The 23,536-nt window shown below is 44.3% G+C and overlaps 1 protein-coding gene across 1 annotated transcript in view; it reads right to left on the bottom strand.

The window, feature by feature from the left end:
• Positions 1–21,641, bottom strand: part of cabp7b (calcium binding protein 7b) — a 34,028-nt gene extending 12,387 nt beyond the window's left edge. The window contains exon 1 of the mRNA XM_079551236.1: positions 20,754–21,641. Within this exon, the coding sequence (XP_079407362.1) occupies positions 20,754–20,862 (109 nt within the window). The 5' untranslated portion in view covers positions 20,863–21,641. The remainder of the gene's footprint in view (positions 1–20,753) is intronic.
• Between the last annotated feature and the right edge of the window lie 1,895 nt (positions 21,642–23,536).

Below are 23,536 nucleotides of genomic sequence, written 5' to 3'. Positions count from 1 at the left end.
TACATAGACCACTGGGAGGAGTTAGCTTGTCCTAGTCCCACCCCTCTTTATTCAAAGACTCTCAACCTGTAAGTAAACAACCTTTCTTGCTTAGTATAAGTCTCAACAAACCTACTCTCACCTAGGTTTCAGTTTCAACAACCCTACTCTCACCTAGGTTTCAGTTTCAACAACACTATTCTCACCTAGGTTTCAGTTTCAACAACCCTACTCTCAGCTAGGTTTCAGTTTCAACAACCCTACTCTCACCTTGGTTTCAGTTTCAACAACCCTACTCTCAGCTAGGTTTCCGTTTCAACAACACTATTCTCACCTAGGTTTCAGTTTCAACAACCCTACTCTCACCTAGGTTTCAGTTTCAACAACCCTACTCTCAGCTAGGTTTCAGTTTCAACAACCCTACTCTCAGCTAGGTTTCAGTTTCAACAACCCTACTCTCACCTTGGTTTCAGTTTCAACAACCCTACTCTCAGCTAGGTTTCCGTTTCAACAACCCTACTCTCACCTAGGTTTCAGTTTCAACAACCCTACTCTCACCTAGGTTTCAGTTTCAACAACACTATTCTCACCTAGGTTTCAGTTTCAACAACCCTACTCTCAGCTAGGTTTCAGTTTCAACAACCCTACTCTCACCTTGGTTTCAGTTTCAACAACCCTACTCTCAGCTAGGTTTCAGTTTCAACAACCCTACTCTCAGCTAGGTTTCAGTTTCAACAACCCTACTCTCACCTTGGTTTCAGTTTCAACAACCCTACTCTCAGCTAGGTTTCCGTTTCAACAACACTATTCTCACCTAGGTTTCAGTTTCAACAACCCTACTCTCACCTAGGTTTCAGTTTCAACAACCCTACTCTCAGCTAGGTTTCAGTTTCAACAACCCTACTCTCAGCTAGGTTTCAGTTTCAACAACCCTACTCTCACCTTGGTTTCAGTTTCAACAACCCTACTCTCAGCTAGGTTTCCGTTTCAACAACCCTACTCTCACCTAGGTTTCAGTTTCAACAACCCTACTCTCACCTAGGTTTCAGTTTCAACAACACTATTCTCACCTAGGTTTCAGTTTCAACAACCCTACTCTCAGCTAGGTTTCAGTTTCAACAACCCTACTCTCACCTTGGTTTCAGTTTCAACAACCCTACTCTCAGCTAGGTTTCCGTTTCAACAACCCTACTCTCACCTAGGTTTCAGTTTCAACAACCCTACTCTCACCTAGGTTTCAGTTTCAACAACACTATTCTCACCTAGGTTTCAGTTTCAACAACCCTACTCTCAGCTAGGTTTCAGTTTCAACAACACTACTCTCAGCTAGGTTTCAGTTTCAACAACCCTACTCTCAGCTAGGTTTCCGTTTCAACAACCCTACTCTCAGCGGATCACTGCTCGTCATGTGTCTCAGCCTCAGCCTCATAGCCTCCAGCTTTGGGGAGCAAAACACTGCTGTAGTGGAAACAGATTAAATCTAAGTCATCCTTTTCTGTTCATGGAGGGATTTTGCTTCTTCACAAAAAATACTTCCTTGTCCCCTCTTTCAAACCATTTAGTACATAGTATCAAAGGAGTGTATTCACCTTATTCTGTCCACTTTTGCCTCTTTTTGCTATGGATCGGCACTTCCTTTGTCTTGACTTTTTCGGTAGAGAAGTGAGTGAATGTTCGCTGCTAAAATATAATGTTTAGTAGATTGATTTATGTAAAATGTCCAATTTTCATTTGCATCAACAAGTCAACACAGCGCTGTTTCTCTGTGCAGCCTAAAAACGGCTTTGTGTCAGTGTCACTCTCTCTTTCTCTGTCTTGAAGTCTGCAGTCCTATGTAAACTAATACGAGTGAAGGGGCGGGCACAGTTCACAGCGGAACATCTGGAATAAGGTGAACCATGGTTCTAAGATGGAGATGGGCTGCCGACTGAAGAGCTAGATCTTTCTCTGCGGTGCTGGCCTGTTCTGTAGCTGTTGTTTAGTTTATCCAATATAATGTTTTGCATTTCTCTCCTTTGCCCTGAATAGAATAAATCACATTGCTCTGTTCGTGGCGAGGCATTTTGTCTTAAGGAGTCACACAGTTTTGCCTGTGAGTTAAAAGTGCTGCTGACGAAGCCAAATGGATGAGAGGCGAGATTCTTCAACTGCAGAGCACAAATGACTCAAGACAAAGAACCTTCACCGAGGATGGACAACTCCTGAGCGACTGAGAGCTTACACAGGCATGCTACAAATGAAAGTAACCTCAGAGCAAATCACCAACGACCGCTTTCCCCCTGCAGGATTCATTCTAATGTAGTTAGTGAGTAAATTGTACACAATAAGGCTCAGCTCATACTTGTTGTCGTGTCACTGCGAAATGTGAGTATTATGTGTGCTTTTTAATTATAATGCAAAATTTGCTGCACACCCCGTATGTTAATGCTGGTATATTCACCTCATGCACGCTGCATACCTCTGCTCTGTCAGCCTGTTTATTTCTTGACAGATTTTGTTTTCCTACACACCGGCTTTATAATCTCGAGGTGAACTTGTAGCAGCCAATATCTGGGAAGCCAAGAGTGTCATTTGTCTATGTCTGCCCACCGCCCCCGCTTTACAATTTGTGCATAAAAATCAAACTAGGGCCCAGGAATTGTTTACAAAAAGAAACAACGGGCAGAAATTGAAACCGCGGCCATAAGAAGCGTATACGGTTTAAGATGGCACAGGACGTGTAATGCGGTAATAAAATGTCAAATTAGGAGGCTGTGTGAAGTGGTTCGGGGACACTGTACATGTTTTGAGTCAATCTGTGTCTTCATTAAGATATCTGCTCCCATGTGGTTACATCAGCAGCGGCATGACGACACAAGCTCCTCTGATAGTGAAACAGGGAAACAAAAGGCTTGTTGTAACTACAGGCTATGAGCTGATAAAGGTTTTAGAGTAGCTTATTAGGTCTATGAGGGATCAAATTCAGATAATGAACATTTAACACCTCAAGCAATAAAATGGAATTTCAATAGGCGCGTCTTTACACACATAAGCTTCTGAAATCCATTCAGTTCAATGGCTGATAACTATGACACTGGGCCAAAGGGGAAAGATGTGTAGTTAATCAAGACACAGTCCCTATTTGTCCAGCCACATTACAATAAGAAATGTTTCCTGACGTCTTTACGCTCCATTTAAATCAATGAGATAATTGTAGAGTGGTTGAAGCCTGTGATGCAAGTACATAGTTTTGTTGGTTTGGTGCCTTGAGATTTTTATTCACAGATATATAATAAAACTTTAGATAGGTAATTCAAACTGTTTATATGGCAAATGTGGAGGCCATCTTGCGAATGTCCGATTAGCCAAATTCTAATCAATCAGTCGATGGTTTTCTATTGCCCAATATCACAGGAGTTGCCTCAGAGTGCTGCACCTGCAAACATTAAAGCAATAAAACAGAACTGTAAATAAGACAATGTAAAGTTCAGGCAGATGAAGTATCCAGACAAACATAAAGTGTCAGCAGCAGGTGGTGAGTGTGGGACTGGGAGACATCAGCTCAAGACATTGTGAGTCTGACCAAGTCTCCCTATGCGTCCATGTGAAGAGGAATGTGCGACCATACAGCATGACCCAATATCATAAATGGCGGTGGAGCTATTTCTATAGAGCAAAAAGGTTAAATGGTGCGCCAATCTATTGCCAGGTGTGGTGCTTCAGAGTCAAACGGTTTTGACTGTGCTCATGTTTGTAACAATAACCAACTACAGTAAAACTGTAAGTTGCTATATTTTTCACGTCACCTTTATTGTGAATTCTCAACACAGCTGTAAAGTCCAGTGTGTGTGTCTCTGCATCCAGGGTCAGCCGGTGGATCAGATGCAGTCCTTCAATACTTGGAGACTGAAATAACTGTTGGCCAGTCTTTTAACCATCATGCAGACTCTGTGTTCAAAAAGGCGCAGCAGTGCCTCCATCTGCTGAGGATGCTCAGGTCAATTAGTGCAAAAAAGGACATCCTAACATTGGTTTACAAATCGCTCATTGAATCCATAATCCCTTTTAGTATCACGTCATGGTTCAACTTTCTGACATTTAATCCAAATCCAAACTCTCTCGAATCATCACTCAGGCCTCAAAAATCAGCGCTAGCCCCTCTGTCTGAACTTTACAGTCACTCAGTGCTCAGGCCACCCAGATAGTAACAGTCAAATCACGTCCAAGATCACTCCACTGCAGCTGTTTCCATAGTAACGATAAACAATTGAGCTGGAACTAGATTCAGGTAAACAGCTTAAAAAGTGAAATAAGTTCTGCCCAGGACAGGCCCCAATGAACAGTTTCCGTTTGTGGGACCATGTGGGTATGAGGGGGATCATGCCCTTCGAGGTGTCAATTATCATAAAGAAATGGACTTCGCGGAAGCACCCTCCACGTCGCACCGTACGGTTCACGCCTCAACGGCATCCATTTATTTCTGATAATTGACACCTCGTCGGGCATTACCCCTTACATAATTCACTAACATAGCATAAACCATAGATCTTACACTACACCATAAACTGCACATGTCCTTAAGTAGCCCATCACCTGAAGAAGCTCAAGTACCACCAGTTTGAGAATGACTGTTACAAGGACCCCAATGTAAAGACTAGTGCTGCTTCTATCAGACTGCAAAGCATTTAAAATCTGGTTTACTATTGTGTATTTAGATGTTTCATCTCACAAATGTGTCGTGCTTTCAATGAGGAATTACATACATAGGAATACAGTTAATATTTTTCTTTTTTAATGTTTTATATCATTAGCCAGACTGTCAAGATCAATATATCATTACTTTTGTGTATTTGAGGACAGGACCCCCTTGCTTTCCCAATTCCACTCTTTAGTGTCCACATTAGAGGGTGATGCAGTCAGAATATGACTTCAGACGACAGACAAGGAGATGTGGAGGACACTGAGCCGTAATTAATGTCTGCTGAGAGACGGTTCTAGGGGGGGGTCTCTGGTTACAACAGAATGTCTAGTCTTTGACAACAGGGGAGCTCCATTACTCTTTTTTGTTTAATTACACATTCACACAATAACACAGTCTGTCTGTCTGGCATAATTCGATGCTTGAATATTTAAAACACTGAATTGTTCGTCCACTGTAACGCTGTCATACACATTGCTAACCTGTCTATTCTCAACACAGCTTTAAATTCCATTGTGTGCGTCAGTGCAAAATAGGCGGCTTTGCATACAGAGTGGAAGGCCGTGTATTCTACTACAATGGCTGACATCTTGGGGATTCTCTGCTGGCTGTGATCTATAAATACTGTTGTGTGGTGTGTCTGCGCTGCACTGAAGGGGCGGGAATGAGCTGAAGAGACCTCCAAGAGTCCAACTGCCAGTGCTTTGTGAGGCCTTATCAGTGTCAGCACATGTTCACTCAAATGACTCGGACTACAGGCTTTATATTTTCTTAATGTCATGTGGAAGAGTTGGGACTTCCAGACACGTTGACATTGATCGAGGATGTAGGGCAAAAGACCTTCTAAGATGGTTTAAAGAGGAAATATCAGGCAAAATCTACTTAGCTTTTAACCATATCATGTGTTAAACCCACATCAAAAACGTCTTCTTCTTGTACTTGAGCACTTCAATCTGTATTTTGCTGTGTAATGAATAGAACCTGGAAGTGTCCTCCACACTTTTAAACCTGAGCACTCATTTATCACTGCGCCAATGATTTGTTTGCATGCCGCTAGCTTGTATTTTTTGTGTTTGCTACGGTTAATTCCCCCTACTGCCAGGGGAGGTCACTACAAGCGACACACAAGATTCCCAAAGAGCTGTCTTCTAATATTAGGGGGTATTGTGCTGTTTGCTGGTTTTTGGTAATATTCTTGATCTGTAAATAAAATTTATATTCATCTAAGGAGGCTCATCCCTTTATTTCTTGTTCAACAAGCGCAACAAGGTAAAGTAACTCTAAAATAGTCCACCCCCTCCCGTCGTTAAGAAGCAGCCCTCCTTTGGTTTTCATGAGCAACGTCTTAGAAACCTGCATTATAAAAGCCTATTTTGCAGGTGTATAGCAACACGTTTATACTTTTTTCCGATTAATTCCGATTAATTCATAACATAAGGTGCTACGGCCCCAAAAGCCTCCAGGCTCCCTCCTTTTTGTATATTTGTTTGTGTGGCTTAAAGATGTGTCTTTTCCACCATGTAAATTCGCTGCTTTGGTCCTGGCAAGGGATTGGTGGACTATGTTGGATGTCCCGGCTGGTGATTGGGTCCTTGGATCTGAAGCTGTGTGATTGGTGGGGCAGCTCTACACCAACGCCACCTGTGCCAGCCACGCCTATAAAAGAACCACACCTTGGAGCACTCTGTTAGCCTTTGTTAACTTTGCCTTTTACACTCCTTTTATTAAATTACAACTAATTTTACCTTTTTAACATCTTGGTTTCTGTTACTTCCCTCTACCCTTGCAGAGCTGGGTTGCACCTTAAGGTTTAATGCGATTGAAAATATTAACTGAAATTAATCACACTTTACTTTAGTGGCACAGTTTCAGTTTCCTTTCTCCTGCTAGATGTTCCTTAAAGGGACGAACACCACGTGAAGCCAAATACTATTTTACTGTTAAACCTGTTTATTCACACAGTTAACCTCTTAACTCCCGCCTGAACCGAGAGGATCTTTTTCCTCACGTCATCAGATCATTTTTTTGTTTGGTATTCAACTCATTTTTGTAACTCATTTTTTTTTGTCATTTTTTGTCACATTTGTGTCATTTTTTCATCAACCTTTTGTCAATTTTTTATCACATTTTTGTCATTTTTTTGTCATTTTTTTGTCATTTTTTTGTCACATTTTTGTCATTTTTTCATCAACTTTTTGTCAATTTTCTATCACATTTTTGTCATTTTTTGGTCATTTTTTTGTCTAATTTTTGTCATTTTTTGGTCAATTTTTTATCAAATTTTTGTCACATGTTTGTAATCAACTTTTTGTCAATTTTCTTTCAAATTTTTGTCATTTTTTTGTCATTTCTTTTTGACTTTTTTGCCACTTTTTCATCAATTTTTCACACTTTTTTTTCTCACATTTTCATAATTGTTTTCGTCTGTTTTGTCACTATTTTCACACCTTTTTTCCAGAAGCTTTTGGATTGGGGTAAAGCCAAACTGGATAAAATGTTCTTGGTTCAGGTGAGGGAGTTAAGGGGTTAAAGGGATGAGATGCAAGTTGGTCATTTTTATGCTCGCTACTGCCACCTCAGGTCTTACGCGTAACTGCAGCTTCTATATTAAGCTCGTGCATGACAGTACTTCGGACCCGAATTAACACCTTTCTGAGTGACAGTGCAGGATTTTGGAGGCAGTTGTGGTGAACAGGTCTGAGCTCATTCTACACATTAGGACATGGCTGGAACATGTAGGGGGAGGAAAATACTGAATTTTAACATTTTTAAACTATGGTCCATTTAAGCCAACATGAACAGGAAATGATCACACAGGTATCACAATCGCCTCACGAGTTCAAAGGAAAATAAATACAACCCCTAATTAAATGATTAAAAATAAATAAACATTGAAATCGAGTCCCACCACTTTACACATGTTCTAATTTTCATGGTTTAGGAGTGTCTGCCCTTGAGCATTAGTCTCTCCAACAGTCTCTCCAAGGTGTCACCCAAACCAAACAATTTACAAATGACAAATACAATTAATCATGAACTAGTGCCTTGTCCAGTGAAGTCCCAAGCAACAAACAACAAACAAAAAACACAACACACGCATAACGGTTCAAGCCACTCTGAACGCTAGAGTATACTGCAGATCTAAATAGCGTTTTTTTTTTCAGCGGTTTGCACATAATGGTAAATCTGCCTCTGAACAGCAGTCTAGTACTGTGCTCATTAAACATGGGGGCAGTTGCACAGTGTCCACAGACATTTATTAAACAATCTTGCACGCCAGACAATTGCACATAAAACTTTAATGCTACGAAAGTGTTGAAGTTGTGCTGAAAAGTGCATAATTACTCAAAACTCTGTACCCCAGATGTTAAAATGGACTCCCATAATACAGCTCATTAATCTGTTTTAAAAAAAAATGTGTTTGAGTTTATGGACCGGAGTCATGATTTAGAGGCACCGCAGGCGTAGGGAGTGCTGTGGTGATTTGAATACTTATCAGGCTTTATGACAGGGAGGAGACACGAGGACGAACTGAGGGCAGCACCACTGACCCTTCCCACCCAGACGACCATCTGCTCAAACATTCTTCCCTGGAAACCACTGCAGATACGTAAAGAGCTATAAGCACTTAATGAAGTCCTACGAGAAATGCCAATACTTGTATTTCATATTTAATCATAGCTCTGCAAACATGTATTGATATTTCACCGTAGTTGGTGGTAGTAGTTGTAGTTGGCTCTTTTTAATCGCTAATACTGTCATACAGGCAACATCAAATGGTAAATGAAGTGCAGGCCAACAATACAGAATCTTTTATTTTTCAGCTTGCACCAACTATATAGAACCGGTCATAGGCCCTAATAAATGACCCCCTAATTGTAGAATGAATGGTGCAAAATATAAAACACCAGTCCTATAAAGATTGACAAAACTCCTTAGTAAATATGTCTGAGATACAACAACTTACCAGCAATACAACAAATTCAAAATGGCGACTGTATCTCAAATTCGGACGTTTTATCAACCTAACGTTCTCATTTTTATGTGACTTGCTATTAGCATTAGCCTCATCGACCAATCACAAGATGGCTGCCATGTTTGCCACGTCAATGAGCATTATGTCCAATGATATGGGGCCTGATCTTGTGGTTCTAAATGCAGACTATAGCACTTTCAGATCTTGCAGCTCCAAGATGAGGTTAATAAAGTTTTTAATTTGACCTGCGAGAGCCTGTAATGCTTAAGAAGGAACACAAGGCAGCGGTATGTAAATGAGGAAATGAATGTGAGGCTGCCATCAGAGCACCGCTCTCAGTGCTGCTTGTAATGAACCACACCTCGGTCGACCTTTCCACCTCTTTCCATAACTAAGAAAAATGCACTGCATTCAGACCCAGCTCAGCTTGTGTTGCCTCACAGGGCTCGGTTCATGTCACTGGTAATGTGTGAGCAGATCAGTGTTAACTGTGTTTGTGTATGAGAGTCAGTCACTGTACATTTGGCATGTTCAAAATCGGCCCAAACATGTCACAGTTTAAGCCCAGCTTAAGTCAAGGAACATGTTCCAAACACCGAGCTCTGTCCCAGAGCCACAAATGTCACTTTCTCTTATTTCTAATTCAACCACAAACAGTGAGACATGTTCCTGAGCTGCACGAGGACATCTTTTCAAATGTTACGGGGGCTGATCGTTAAGAAAATCATCTTGAAATGTTGAAATAAACAGCTGCAACTCGGTCTGGAAACCACTGGCAACCAATGGCTCAGAGTGACTTCCGGCATCTCACCGGAAATTCCCCCATCCTGGTTTCTACACAAGCCAGGCCAGGAATAAGGTGGATAAGCGACGCCCTCTCACAGAGAGCGCCATCGAATGTACCACGCTCTGAACAGACTGAAAAGAAACAACATTCAACTCATCCTAAACCTAAATGTTGAAACGACAATAGCAATGACAAAAGGCTTGAGAATTCCTCCGAAATAATTATGCACATTCAAATTGTTAATAATTAAAACATGCATTTAAAAGGTCATTTGCAGAGGCTCTCATCTGCATACATTATTCTGTGACTCACATGATGCAGGGCCATTATTTCACATGAGAACTGTGTCAGTTTAAGACAAACGGGATCATAATATGTCCACTCAAGTTACTGCAACAGTATTTTACAGTGGGAGGAAAAAGTATGTGAACTTCTCACATTTCTGCCTAAATTGGTCATAAATGTGGTCTGATCTTCATCCAAATCATAAGAATGAGTAAACAGTGTCTGCTTAAACTAATACCACCCAAACAATTACATGTTATCCTATTTTTATTGGCCATAACAAGTAAACATTCACAGGACAGGGAGGAAAAAGTAAGTGAACCCATGAACCCGCTGAACTGCAGACAAAAGGAATTGTCCAAAAGCAGTTATTGCTGCAAAAGAAGAGTCAGCAGATATTTAATACAAGGGATTCCACACAGTTGTGAATGTCTCAGGTTTTTCTGCAAAATATCTTCAGAAACTTGTGAATAAATTCTTCTATTGATGATAGCTCGTTGTCCAGGCCCTGATGTAGATGTGCTGTTCCATTTTTCCTCCTCACATGACGTTGTGTGTTCCTCCCAAACTATTCAACTTTGAGTCCATCAGTCCACTGAATATTTTGCCAGTACTGCTGTGGAGCATCCAAACCAAAGTTGAATAGTTTGATTAAATGTAAAATGTACTTTTTCCTCACACTGTATCTTCACTTTTATTCATTAATGATTATATTGATGTTTTAATGGATTGATTATGTCTGTAATTCCACATAACTGTGAAACACTTTTCTTGTGTATGACTTTGCTCTAGAAAAAAACTTGTCTTGCCTTACATAAGTTCTATAGACGGATTTCAATGCTGACAAACATGAGACACGTGACTGATGTGTGAAACCAGGTGCTTCCAATACCACATCCAATATCACATACAGTATCAGCTATTTATATTAGATATCGAATAATGGCAATGAATGAACCTCTGTTAAGCCTTGAAAATAGTTCAAAGTAGAAGCTTGTCACGCAGTGCTTATTTAAAGAACCTCTAAGTGCAGGTGAACCTGTTGGTCTGCAGGCCAACGTGGCCAGCTATGTAAATGTATTTCTTAAATATTGTAATTAATGTTAGTTTTAAGGGGTGCAAAGTAATGAAGGACCTACACCATAGTATACAAGATATACTATCTAAAGGCCATTTGACGCGCATTCATGTGCCGTGTCAACACCGGAACTCGGTGCGTCACAGCACTTCAAACTTTCCTCAAACCGTGTGGCGCTAAACATGTGATTTATCCATTTGTGATGAATAGAACATGACACATAGGCCATTGTTGCAAGAGAGAGAGAAAATGTGGCTCATTTTTCGTGTGTTAAACGAGTGAGCTCAGACTGAATCAGTCTCTTTGCGGTCTCTTTGTGCGTCAGGTGCAGAGACCTGTTTGTGTCATTGCAGAAGTGCAAAAAACATGTATTTTCCTCTTCACATCTGGACTCAGCTGATCCCAATCGTGGCCTGGGTGCATTCTTGATCTGAACTTCGGACCGTCTGTCTCTCATTTCAACCAAAGCCTCGTCTATTCTCCTGAAAGGATGTGCACCTGCCGGTATGTTATAAAATGTGAGTCCTGGATTGTTGGTACTTGTATTCGTCCAATCAACAATGCAACACAATGGCATTGTGTTGTTTTTATACGAAAACAAAATCCTGCCAGTCGCATAGCGGTGCTACTACAATGTAGTTGCTCTCAGCCTGCGCACACATGCACCTGATTTAGTTTGCACAAGTCACGTGAAAGCGGTGCATTTGGTGTGAGCTGAATCCATGTCTGGTTTGGAGAGTTTCTGCAGCAAACGATCCTCACTGCGTCACACGCCTCAGGGTTTTAATTCAGCCGCCTCTGATGTCTTCAAGACAGCGATAAAAGTTTCATAAATGTCACAGAGATTTTCAACCTTAATTATAAATGTCCACCACAGTGACCAGATCCGTGGTTGTTACATCAAGGGCATTTTGCATTTTTAATGTGTGCAGTTGCTCAGTTTCTCAGGTTTCTATATTTTTTGTTTTTGTTTTGTTTTTTATATAATTTGGTTTATTGACAAGTCAGAACAACAAGTTACAACTAAGGTCAACAACAAAGATCTTTGATTGTTTCCCCCCCCCCAACAAATACCCACTCAACCCCCCAGCGAGGAAAAAAAATGAGAATTGAAAATCCAGAAGAGAATTAGTAATTAACCAACCTCTACTATTAAACAATAGCCCTCTATAGGTTTCTATATTTTCTAACTAATGTGCATTACACTAACCGATTACTAAAATTATGTGAACAAGAAACAATAATTAATAACGCTGCTTTGCCCCTGTGCACTCAGAAGTGTTGTCAGTCACAGAGTCTCTCTAAAGTCGAAGAATCAGGTTTGAAATCTACTAGTAATCATGCAATAGAATGGATGACACGATCACAGAAAGCACTTCACAACATGTCAGAGATTTGTTCTTCATTCCGTGCACACACAGAGGCAGTATGCTACGTATGTAGCTACAGATTCCCCTTGGGTGGACAGACAGAAGCGCGACTGCACACAGCTACGTCAATGTTCCCTTTGACGATACTTTTGTTCAAGCACACACATCATTCATGCCTGTTGTGCATGTTCTTTAGTTTTTAGTGGTAGTTGGAAACCGGAGTGCCCGGGGGAAACTTACGCAGACCTGGGGAGAACATGCAAACCTCACACAGAACCCGTCCATCCGGGGATTGAACCTGGGACCTCCTGTGTTTTTGATGAACTGATGAACAGAGACAAGATGAACATTTTAGATAAACCTCTAACACAAGAATGAAGGCCTGTCATTCCAGAATCATTTAACACACGGTAATCTCCTTCAAACTAGATCCTGTTCCTGCCACAGAACAGGCTGTAGACCTGACAATTAAAAAGCTTCATGAGGAGAACTGAGACTGACTGAGATAAGGATTTTTTTGTTAAGTGCGCAGCCATAGTTTATAATAACAGAATATTTTGGAAATAGGGCCGGGTACCGTTCCATTCCAGTACTTTAATGATTCCTGAACAATACTTTTTTCAATGCCAAAAAAAAAAACAGAAAACAGAACAATAATGTTTGGAAGATCTGAAAATTTACAATATTGGGTTAATCTCCAATGTCAGTGTGTGAAAAATTTGGGAAAATTGGGAGAAATTGTGGCAAAGAAGGAAAGATTGTGGGGGAAAAAATGGTGAGAAAATAGGGAAAATATTTGTAATGAGAAATGAGCAAAAATGTGGAAAAAATTGGTAAATGTGGGGGGGGAAAATATATATATATAATGCACATTTTTTTTTGTACCTGCTGTCAATACTTTCATTTCTTCCAATACTGGTAGTATATACCTGAACCTATCTTTAATGACACCAGGTATTGTTTAATGGTGCTCGAGTACTATTAACTACTAGACTACACTTAAAAGAACATCCCATAGAAGATGAAATCATAAATAAAATACAGCTATCTAGTTATATACCTATGCTGTATCAAGAATGGACACACAAAGTTACCTGACCTGAATACATCTTATGTTTAGTGTAACCCGCATTGTAATTAATATGCGGGTTGTGAAATGAAGCTTCATCACCTCATCTCCAGCTGCGCCTCAATAATCATTCAATCATCGCTTCATCTCAAGCCGCATCCATGCGCTTTTCCTATTCTTTACAAAGGCGTGTATAGTCTCACATCAGGAGGGATTTCTTTAAATTCCCGACGGGCATGATTGACAAGCAAAAAAAACAATCAGAAAAGCCAGAAAAGCGTCACTCGGCGTTCCTAACAAGGAAGTTAATAGTTTTATAATGGCATCGGCCAGAAGACGGGGTACAAGGCATCATTAACAACTCGGATCAGACAAACTCATTTAAGGAACAGAGAAACTGGTAACACATTCGTATCATATCAAGTGTTCAGGGATAAAGCGATATGCAAGGAGGGACAGAACAGTAATTGGTGGATACATTACAGAAACCCCTTATATGATCAATCGGTCACACAAACGGGTTTAGTTCACTCACTAAGGGGAAGTCTTTGGGAAGAAAATACAGCTGATTGGCTCGGCCTGTCCACTGATTGCAGTTGAGGGTGGAAAAAATACACTTAACCTCAGCTTGTGTTGATTAAAGCTGCACTAAGTGTGTCTTTTTGACATTTTTGGGTCAGTAGGTGTTAGTAGTGAACCTGCTTTGCCCCCCCCCCCTCCTCCCTTCACCTGGCTTTCCCCCCTCACCCACGCCCCTCTCTCGTCTCCACCACGGACCACATGCTGCTCTGACTGCATTCAATTCAATGAGATACGGAAATCTCATTAATCTTGTGCAACACACATTTGTCATCATAAATAAGACACATAGCAAAGTAAATGTTTTGAGACATTTATTTGCTGAACTGCAACTTTCATGCAAGTTTACAGCGCAGAGCTTTTTTCCCCGCAACCCTTGAACAGGGGCGGACTGGGACCTGGACTCTGGCCCAAATGAGCGTAAATGTGACACTTCCACAAATGCATATGTTAACCTCTTACAACCCGCCTTAACCGAGAGCATTTTCTCCAGTTTCGGCTTTACCCAAATCCAAAGGCTTCTTGACTGGAGAGCAACAACTGTAACGCCTCATTTGAAAGTTAAAATCTAGAAAAGTGATGGTAGCTTTTTGTCACGTTGTCGCTCCTTTTTTGTTTGTTGTTATTTGTTGCTCTTTGCTGCTTTTTTATCACTTTTTTGGGGGCTTTTTGGCGTGTTTTCGTCACTTTTTTGTCACTTTTCCGTTGTGTTTTCGTCTCTTGTTTTTCGGGGGGGGGGGGTTTTGTCATGTTTTTGTTGTTGTTTTTCATTGCTTTTTTCATTGCTTTGTCATCACGTTTTCGTCACATTTTCTGTGTTTTTGTCACTTTTTTGTCGCTTTTCCAGCACATTTTTGTTTTGGAATGCTTTTCTTTTAAGCTTTTAGATTTGGGTAAAGCTCGGTTATGCCCGGGGGTAAGGGTAAGGTAAAGTGAGGGGCCAGACCGGTGGCCCTAGAGCCAGTGGCCCTTCTGTGCTCTTCCAGAATGGACATATGGCCAGTCCGCCCCTGCCCTTGAACACCTCAGCCTCTCGGTGCAGCCTTTGTGATCATAAGGAGGAAAAAGACCTGACTTGCTCCCTGTAGATATTGGATTATCAAACAAACGGACATTTCATGAGGATTTCTGCGGCATCAGAGCAGGTCGGTCAGATGTTTGTCAGTTCACAATCTTTTTCTAAACTTCTGCCATAATGCTAAACTCTGTGTTAGCCGCTAACTGTTGCGGCGTCTGCTGCTTCAAACGTTTGCGATCTCTGCACATGTTTGCATTTACATGTTGAGGAGCAGGTGAGGGTGAGGCGTGTGTTGGGGAGGGGTTGTGCTGCGAGGTGAGGGAGGTGCCGGTCTCCTCTGTTTGCGATCTCTGCACATCTAGCGATGCAATGTGGGGGGAGCAACCGTGCCAGTCCGGCAAAACGGGAGTAGCTTTAAGAAAACTTCCGCCTCATTTGTTGGAAAGATGAACAGTTGTCTATGGTTTTACTGAACGCAAGAGTCACAAAATGTCTGACCTGCCAAGTACCGCCATCAAGTTCGAATCAAGATTAATATGTGACTAAACTGCATCTAAAATTGACCTATACTGGACTAATTTGCATCGAAATCCCAAATTAAAATATAAAAGACGACCTTGAGTAAAACCTGAGGAAGCCCTGGTGCCAAAAGTGCTACAGCACAGATTGAGAACCACCGCATTGTTCTGTTACTATTTGCTTTATACTGATGAATCTACTGTTGACACTCCTTTTTAATCCCCGCGCTTGTGTGTGTGCCCTGTGTAAAGAGAGGGCAATTATCATGCATTTAATTAGAGAGAAAATGAGGGGAGTTGGGACATCGGGAAACGTGTGCCCTGCAGTAATTAAAATATTTTGTGGATGAAACAATATTTATGGGACGGAATTTAGACTTGACATCCTTCACTTGAAAATTCTTCTCCAGATTATTTGATTCCGCACTAAATGGATCAAACCTTGACCATGAAGTAGGCTTTAAATGAACCTCATGCTTAACTGTAAGTCTTTAGGTATCTAAAAGGTTGCATTTGGTGAAGTTCTGGCTTTGTCCTGGTTTGGGCTGTGATTTAAGTCTAATTTGGAGCCTGTCCTCGTTTAGACCAGTCCTGATTTAGTCCAGGTTTAGCCCTAGTTCTTTACTTTAAGATAGCTTTCACTGGCTTTCGCTGTCAGCTCAAACAAGGCTCAGTTCAAAGCCTTGGTGAATGGTTAAAATCTCCATATTATTTTGGAGGATGTGAAGGCATGTCACAGCAGAAGAAGCAGGGTGATAATCTTGATGTTGTCGAGTCTAAATACGAACTCACAGTGCTCCCTGAGAGTGTGGCTGTAAAACAAAACGAAAACAAAACAAAAGAAACGCAATGAAACAAGCAACCCGTGAGACAGCCCGCCCCGGTCTCCCCGATATTTTCCCTTTGAACTAACACGAGCTCTGTTTACCAGCACCATGAGGCCGCGTGAATGCCAGCTAAATACATTTTCCGCTTGAATGCCATTTCTCTACAGGTGCTCCATCCATTGTAGACCACGACACAAAGCACTTTTGCGATGTTTATGACTGCTGGTGTCGTTCTTGCCTTACCGCTAATTAAATTTATGCAGTCTTCGGAGACTGCATAAATTTGAACTGCTACCTTACCATGAACTGCTACCTTAACGTGGTGGGGTTGTTTGAGCGCCCGAATGATCCGAGGAGCTATGTTGTCTGGGGCTTTATGCCCCTGGTAGGGTCTCCCATGGCAAACAGGTCCGAGGTGACGGGTCAGACGAAGAGCAGTTCAAAAGACCCCCATGGACGTACACTATACAAGGACCGTGACGTCGCCCGGCATGGCGCAGCCGGGGCCCCACCCTGGAGCCAGACCTGGGGTTGGGGCCCGAACGCGAGCGTCTGGTGGCCGGGTCTCTGCCCACGGGGCCCGGCCGGGCCCAGCCCGAAGGGACGACGTGGGCCCGCCCTCCTGTGGACCCACCACCCGCAGAGGGATCCGTAGGGGTCGGGTGCGGAGAGGACTGGGTGGCAGTCGAGGCCGGGTGCCTCGACGACCTGGTCCACATGCACAGCTTCTGGCGTTCGGGACATGGAACGTCACCTCGCTGGGGGGGAAGGAGCCTGAGCTTGTGCGGGAGGTGGAGAGATACCGACTAGATATAGTCGGGCTCACCTCCACGCACAGCTTGGGTTCCGGATCCCAACTCCTGGAGAGAGGCTGGACTCTCCATTTTTCTGGAGTTGCCCGCGGGGAGAGGCGGCGGGCTGGGGTGGGTTTGCTCATATCCCCCCAGCTCAGCCGCCACGTGTTGGAGTTCACCCCGGTGGACGAGAGGGTCGCGTCCCTACGCCTTCGGGTCGGGGACAGGTCTCTCACCGTTGTTTCGGCCTACGGGCCCAACATCGGTGCAGAGTACCCGGCCTTCTTGGAGTCCCTGGGAGGGGTACTAGATAGTGCTCCGACTGGGGACTCCATTGTTCTGCTGGGGGACTTCAACGCCCATGTGGGTAACGACAGTGAGACCTGGGAGGGGGTGATTGGGAAGAACGGCCTCCCCGATCTGAACCCGAGTGGTGTTCTGTTGTTGGACTTCTGTGCTAGTCACAGTTTGTCCATAACGAACACCATGTTCGAGCACAAGGGTGTCCATAAGTGCACGTGGCACCAGGACACCCTAGGCAGGAGGTCGATGATCGACTTTGTAGTTGTGTCATCTGACCTCCGGCCGCGTGTCTCGGACACTCGGGTGAAGAGAGGGGCTGAGCTGTCAACCGATCACCACCTGGTGGTGAGCTGGATCCGCTGGCAGGGGAGGAAGCCGGTCAGACCTGGCAGGCCCAAGCGTGTTGTGAGGGTCTGCTGGGAACGTCTGGTGGATCCCTCTGTCAGTGGGGTCTTCAACTCCCACCTCCGGAAGAGCTTCACCCAGATTCCGGGGGAGGCGGGGGACATGGAGTCAGAGTGGACTCTGTTCTCCTCCTCCATTGTCGATGCGGCTGCTCGTAGTTGTGGCCGTAAGGTCTCTGGTGCCTGTCGCGGCGGCAATCCCCGAACCCGGTGGTGGCGCCCGGAAGTAAGGGATGCCGTCAAGCTGAAGAAGGAGTCCTACCTGGCCTTGTTGGCTTGTGGGACTCCTGAGGCAGCTGAGAGGTACCGGCAGGCCAAGCGTGCTGCGGCTCGTGCGGTTGCGGAGGCAAAAACTCGGGTCTGGGAGGAGTTCGGGGAGGCCATGGAGGAAGACTATCGGTCGGCCTCGAAGAGATTCTGGCAAACCATCCGGCGCCTCAGGAGGGGGAAGCAGTGCTTCACCAACACTGTGTACAGTGCGGGTGGGGGGCTGCTGACCTCGACTGGGGATGTCGTCGGGCGGTGGAAGGAGTACTTCGAGGACCTCCTCAATCCCGTCGTCACGTCTTCCAATGAGGAAGCAGAGGCTGAGGACTCGGGGGTGGGCTCGCCCATCACCGGGGCTGAAGTCACCAAGGTGGTGAGAAAGCTCCTTGGTGGCAAGGCTCCGGGGGTGGATGAGATTCGCCCTGAGTACCTTAAGTCTCTGGATGTTGTAGGACTGTCTTGGCTGACACGTCTCTGCAACATCGCGTGGCGGTCGGGGACAGTGCCTCTGGATTGGCAGACCGGGGTGGTGGTCCCTCTCTTTAAAAAGGGGGATCGGAGGGTGTGTTCCAATTACAGAGGAATCACCCTCCTTAGCCTCCCCGGTAAGGTCTATTCCGGGGTGCTGGAGAGGAGGATCCGGCCGATAGTTGAACCTCGGATCCAGGAGGAACAATGCGGTTTTCGTCCTGGTCGTGGCACACTGGACCAACTCTATACCCTTCATCGGGTACTCGAGGGTTCGTGGGAGTTCGCCCAACCAGTCCACATGTGTTTTGTGGATCTGGAGAAAGCGTTCGACCGCGTCCCTCGTGGTGCCCTGTGGGGGGTGCTCCGGGAGTATGGGGTCCGGGGCCCTCTGCTAAGGGCTGTCCGTTCCCTGTATGACCGCAGCAGGAGCTTGGTTCGCATTGCCGGCAGTAAGTCAGACCTGTTCCCGGTGCGTGTTGGTCTCCGCCAGGGCTGCCCTTTGTCACCGGTTCTGTTCATTACTTTTATGGACAGAATTTCTAGGCGCAGCCAGGGGCCGGAGGGTGTCCGGTTTGGGAGCCTCAGAGTCTCATCTCTGCTGTTTGCGGACGATGTTGTTCTGATGGCTTCAACGAACCAGGACCTTCAGCACGCACTGGGGCGGTTTGCAGCCGAGTGTGTAGCGGCCGGGATGAGGATCAGCACCTCCAAATCCGAGGCCATGGTTCTCCACCGGAAAAAGGTGGCTTCCCCTCTGCGGGTCGGTGGGGAGTCCTTGCCTCAAGTGGAGGAGTTCAAGTATCTCGGGGTCTTGTTCACGAGTGAGGGACGGATGGAGCGTGAGATCGATAGACGGATCGGTGCGGCGTCAGCAGTGATGCGGTCGCTGTATCGGTCTGTCGTGGTGAAGAGGGAGCTGAGTCGGGGGGCAAAGCTCTCGATTTACCGATCGATCTACGTTCCCACCCTCACCTATGGTCATGAGATTTGGGTAATGACCGAAAGGACAAGATCGCGAATACAAGCGGCCGAAATGAGTTTCCTTCGCAGGGTGGCTGGGCGCACCCTCCGAGATCGGGTGAGGAGCTCAGTTACCCGGGAGGAGCTCAGAGTAGAGTCGCTGCTCCTTCACGTCGAAAGGAGCCAGCTGAGGTGGCTCGGGCATCTGTTTCGGATGCCTCCTGGTCGCCTCCCGCGGGAGGTGTTCCAGGCATGTCCTAGTGGGACAAGGCCTCGTGGAAGGCCCAGGACACGGTGGTGGGACTATGTCTCCGAGCTGGCCTGGTGTCGCCTCGGGGTCCCCCCAGAACAGCTGGAGGAGGTGTGTGTGGATCGGGAAGTTTGGGCATCTCTGCTGAGACTGCTGCCCCCGCGACCCGGCCCCGGATAAAGCGGAAGAAAATGGATGGATGGATGGACAGTCTTCGGAGATGGCAGATTTTCAATGTCAAACGGTGCAAGGGCAGGCAGCCACTTGTGGGTCTTGATTCACCTGAGACTGACACAGGCAATCTGCTCCGTCAGAATAAAAAATCCACTTAATATTGAAATTTGCCAGGTGATAGAAGCAAACAATTTCAGTGGCTAATCTCTCCAATCAGCTGGGTCGACGGTCACATTCATAAACAAGAAAACACAATTCATCAAAGACTCTGTGAAAACACGCAATTTAAAAGCAATGCATCTTCTGTTGGAAATGTTTTTTAATGTGCCAGATTAAAGAGGCATTTATTTATCAGCCCAGCTTTTTCATTGTCAAACACGTCACACTCCACGCTCCGCACCCCGAGCACTTGACTCCCATCGTCTCCAACCGTCTTAAGGACGAATGAAGGGAACCCGGGACAATTAATTCTCACAGGTGTCACCCAAGGGGTTTCAAAGCTCTTCCATGGTGGGCAATTGTAAGATATGAACAGGTGCATGGGGCATCGGTGTTTGAAAATGCAAAAGTAAAAAATATAAGGGATTAAAAATAGAACATTTGAAAAAGTCTAGAATGCAGGAAGGTCAAACTCGATTATTAATGATGATTAACGATCAATAACAATTAAACCATTCTAACAATTAGACTCATACAGATTGTTTGGATGTGGTGATGTGAGTCATAAATCGTTTGAAAGTTAGTTCAGACAGTACTTTGTGTACGCTACCACATTTTCTTAAGCATCTAAATACACCCGAGATGACCTGAAACAAAAGGCTACACAAAGAATGGAGTGAGACGCAGACAGGAGCTGTCCATGGTCCTGAGACAGTTGTTCAGAGTGGACTGCTGCCCCCTCCTCAAAACCACATTCTTATACGCTAACTTCCTCATGGACATGGAAATAAAGAAAGGCGTACAGACCTTCCACCTCATCCTCGGGCAGGTTAACAGGGGTCCGGTAGGAGAGGACATCTGGAATAGTGCAAAGTCCCTTGTACATGAACCTGGTGGTCACAGCACGCACTGGCATTTCTGCGAGGGGGAACCAACAGCTGTGTGGCGATCTTCATAGAGCCTTGCTCTCCGGAGTTTGGAGACAGACACCCTTTGCTGCTGTCTGCAATGTGTTGTCTTGAAAAGGTGCAGCAACACGTCCTTTAGGGAAGTTCAAGGTTTGTTTAAAAACGTTAATCACGTCGATACCCGTGCGTAAACAGACTGTGATCCAGACGCATATTGACTTCGATTTACAAGAAGTGTGCCTGCGCTAATTAATATGGCGAAGAATGAATCCTTAATCATCTTGTTGTGTTGATAAATGGCTATTGAGTTTGGTCAATAAAAAAGTCCAATGCGCACAGAGTAATTGCCAGGGTAATTCACTACTTTAGCGTCTAACTTCAGTATTAGAGTTCAAATAACCGAGTGGATAATGTGACACAATAACTCGATCGCTTCTCTAGTGCTTTGTAGATTTCCGCAGCGCGTCTCCTTCTTTTAAACAGTATATTCCCCATGTAGTCTGTCTCAGTTTTCTTCCTCGTGCTGGCATCTTCTTAAAAAGCAATCGATGGCACAAACACACACACACAAAGAGAAAACAGAAAAGCAGCAGTGGCGAGCGCGGAGGCAATCCTGTCCAGTTAACGAGGCGCAGGGAGAGCCCGCACCATTTGGTTGTTGTCGACTTGACGCGGCTTAAGGGAGTCCCGGTGGCCGCTTCTCAGCGGAAACACCACGCGCGATGAGCCACTGGTCCGCTCTCTCTCCTGTAGACTCACACGAGCGCGCCAACACGCCCCCATATATAGGCCTACACTGTCGAACAGCTCCCTCCACGATGTTGTCAATCGCCTGTCACGTGCCTGGCCGTTTCATGGCATAATGGCAGCGTGTCAAACTTAGATATTTTTCCACATCTGGTCACATCTGCCCAAAGCTTCCCAGTGGTCCCCAAAGGAAGAAGAAGAAGAAGAAAAAGTTTAAAATATGTTGATAGGCCTTTATAAAAGTAGCCTATATACCGACCACATTATAGCCGTTTCTGCTTTACCCAAATCTAAAAGCTTCTCGACTGGAGAGCAACAGTGTAGCACCTCATTAGAGAGCTAATAGTGCGTTTCAGGCAACTGGTAAATTTCCCACCTCGCACTTTGAAAAATGCCTTGGAACTGGTCGTTACAACTTGTAAACTCGGAGACCTCCAGAGTGCTACGAGTTCATGTGTGAGATGAAAACAGTAATGGCGCCCCCCAGTGGAGGAGCAGATAATGTTAAAACAGTCACAACCACTGCACCAGTGATGTGAACGCTGCTTTTGGTCACAGCCATCGGTTAGCCGTTTCCTTTACATACAAGTCTATTCAACGCTCTGAGGTCGTAGCTTAGTCCTCAGTCACCAGCTGCCTGGAACGCACCGTAATGGTGCATTCATGTGCACGGGGAGCGCGTTTTCCTGAGATGTGACGTCATCGTCCTCAGTTGGTTTGTGTTCATGTGGTTTTATTTGGGAAATGGGGATTTTGATGACATCAAATAAAATCGGTCTTTTATCATTGATTAGCGCTTAGCGAATCTTTTAAAGATGTTGTTGGCGTCTCAAAAGCGAAACGTTTGTTCTGAAAAATATTGCATAAATTCACTTTTTCTTAGCATTGATGTCAGTCATTTCACTCACAATTTTGTTACTACGAGGATGACGACAGCTAAACACTAAACTCAAAAAGTAGCAGATGATAAAAGACCAAATCAGCTGATTTCCACAGTCGGAAGTCGGGAAGCTCGTTTTGATCCGAGTTCTCCAGTCGTTTCCCAGCTGAGAGAGCGTTTTCCCCAACGTCATGAAACAACATGAACGCACCATAAAACCTTCAAAAGTGATCGCAACTTTTTTGTCACATCATCACTGCATTTTTGTCTTGTTTCTGTCCCTTTTTTGTCTTGTTTTTGTGTTTTTTTGTCGCTTTTTTGTCTTGTTTTTGTTTCGTTTTTGTCGCTCTTTTGTGGCATTTTTGTCTCTCGTTTTTGTTGCTTTTGTTTTGTTTTTGTGTGTCTTTTTTATCACATTTCATCCCTATTTTTGTCGCTATATTGATGTTTTGTTCTAGAAGCTTTTAGATTGAGGTAAAGCCAAACTGGAGAACATGTGCTTGGTTCAGGTGGGGGAGGTTCATAAGTCGGCCTACATTTGAAAGTATTTTAGGTATTGTATCTGGGAGGGAGCTGAGATTCAGCTTGTCAACAGGTGGTTCGAAACAGATAAGCAGTTACAAATGATGGGAGGATCTACAGGCGTATGAAGCGACGTTACTGTTACTGCACGTGACAAACTTCTGCAGCCGGAGATAACAAGCCTTCAAACCCAAGGACAGTGCAGCTCCCATCAAAGTCTATGCTTTCAAGACACGGTTCCTTTCCCAGTCCCAAGCTACTTGCATGCTATTCAAAATAAAACCAAGCACACAATATAATCCATATGATAATAATAAGATAGAATAATGATAAATCGCTTACTGTTACAAAAACTATGGTTACATTGCCACATTTCATTAGAAATCTATTCCAAACTTTCAAACGAGACACAAGGTATTTCAAACTCACTGGGAAGAATCACTGAAACAATGAATGTCCAAAAAGATGCCTCCAAATCCACAAACTGTCAAGAGCTTTCAGGCATACAAGCTCACGTCGCCCATTGAGAGCTG

The sequence above is a fragment of the Gobius niger genome, assembly GCF_951799975.1.
Source record: "Gobius niger genome assembly, chromosome: 2".
In the NCBI taxonomy this organism is placed as follows: Eukaryota; Metazoa; Chordata; class Actinopteri; order Gobiiformes; family Gobiidae; genus Gobius; species Gobius niger.
The sequence above is the reverse complement of the archived record's forward strand: the minus strand, read 5'-3'. Positions and strand labels throughout refer to the sequence as shown.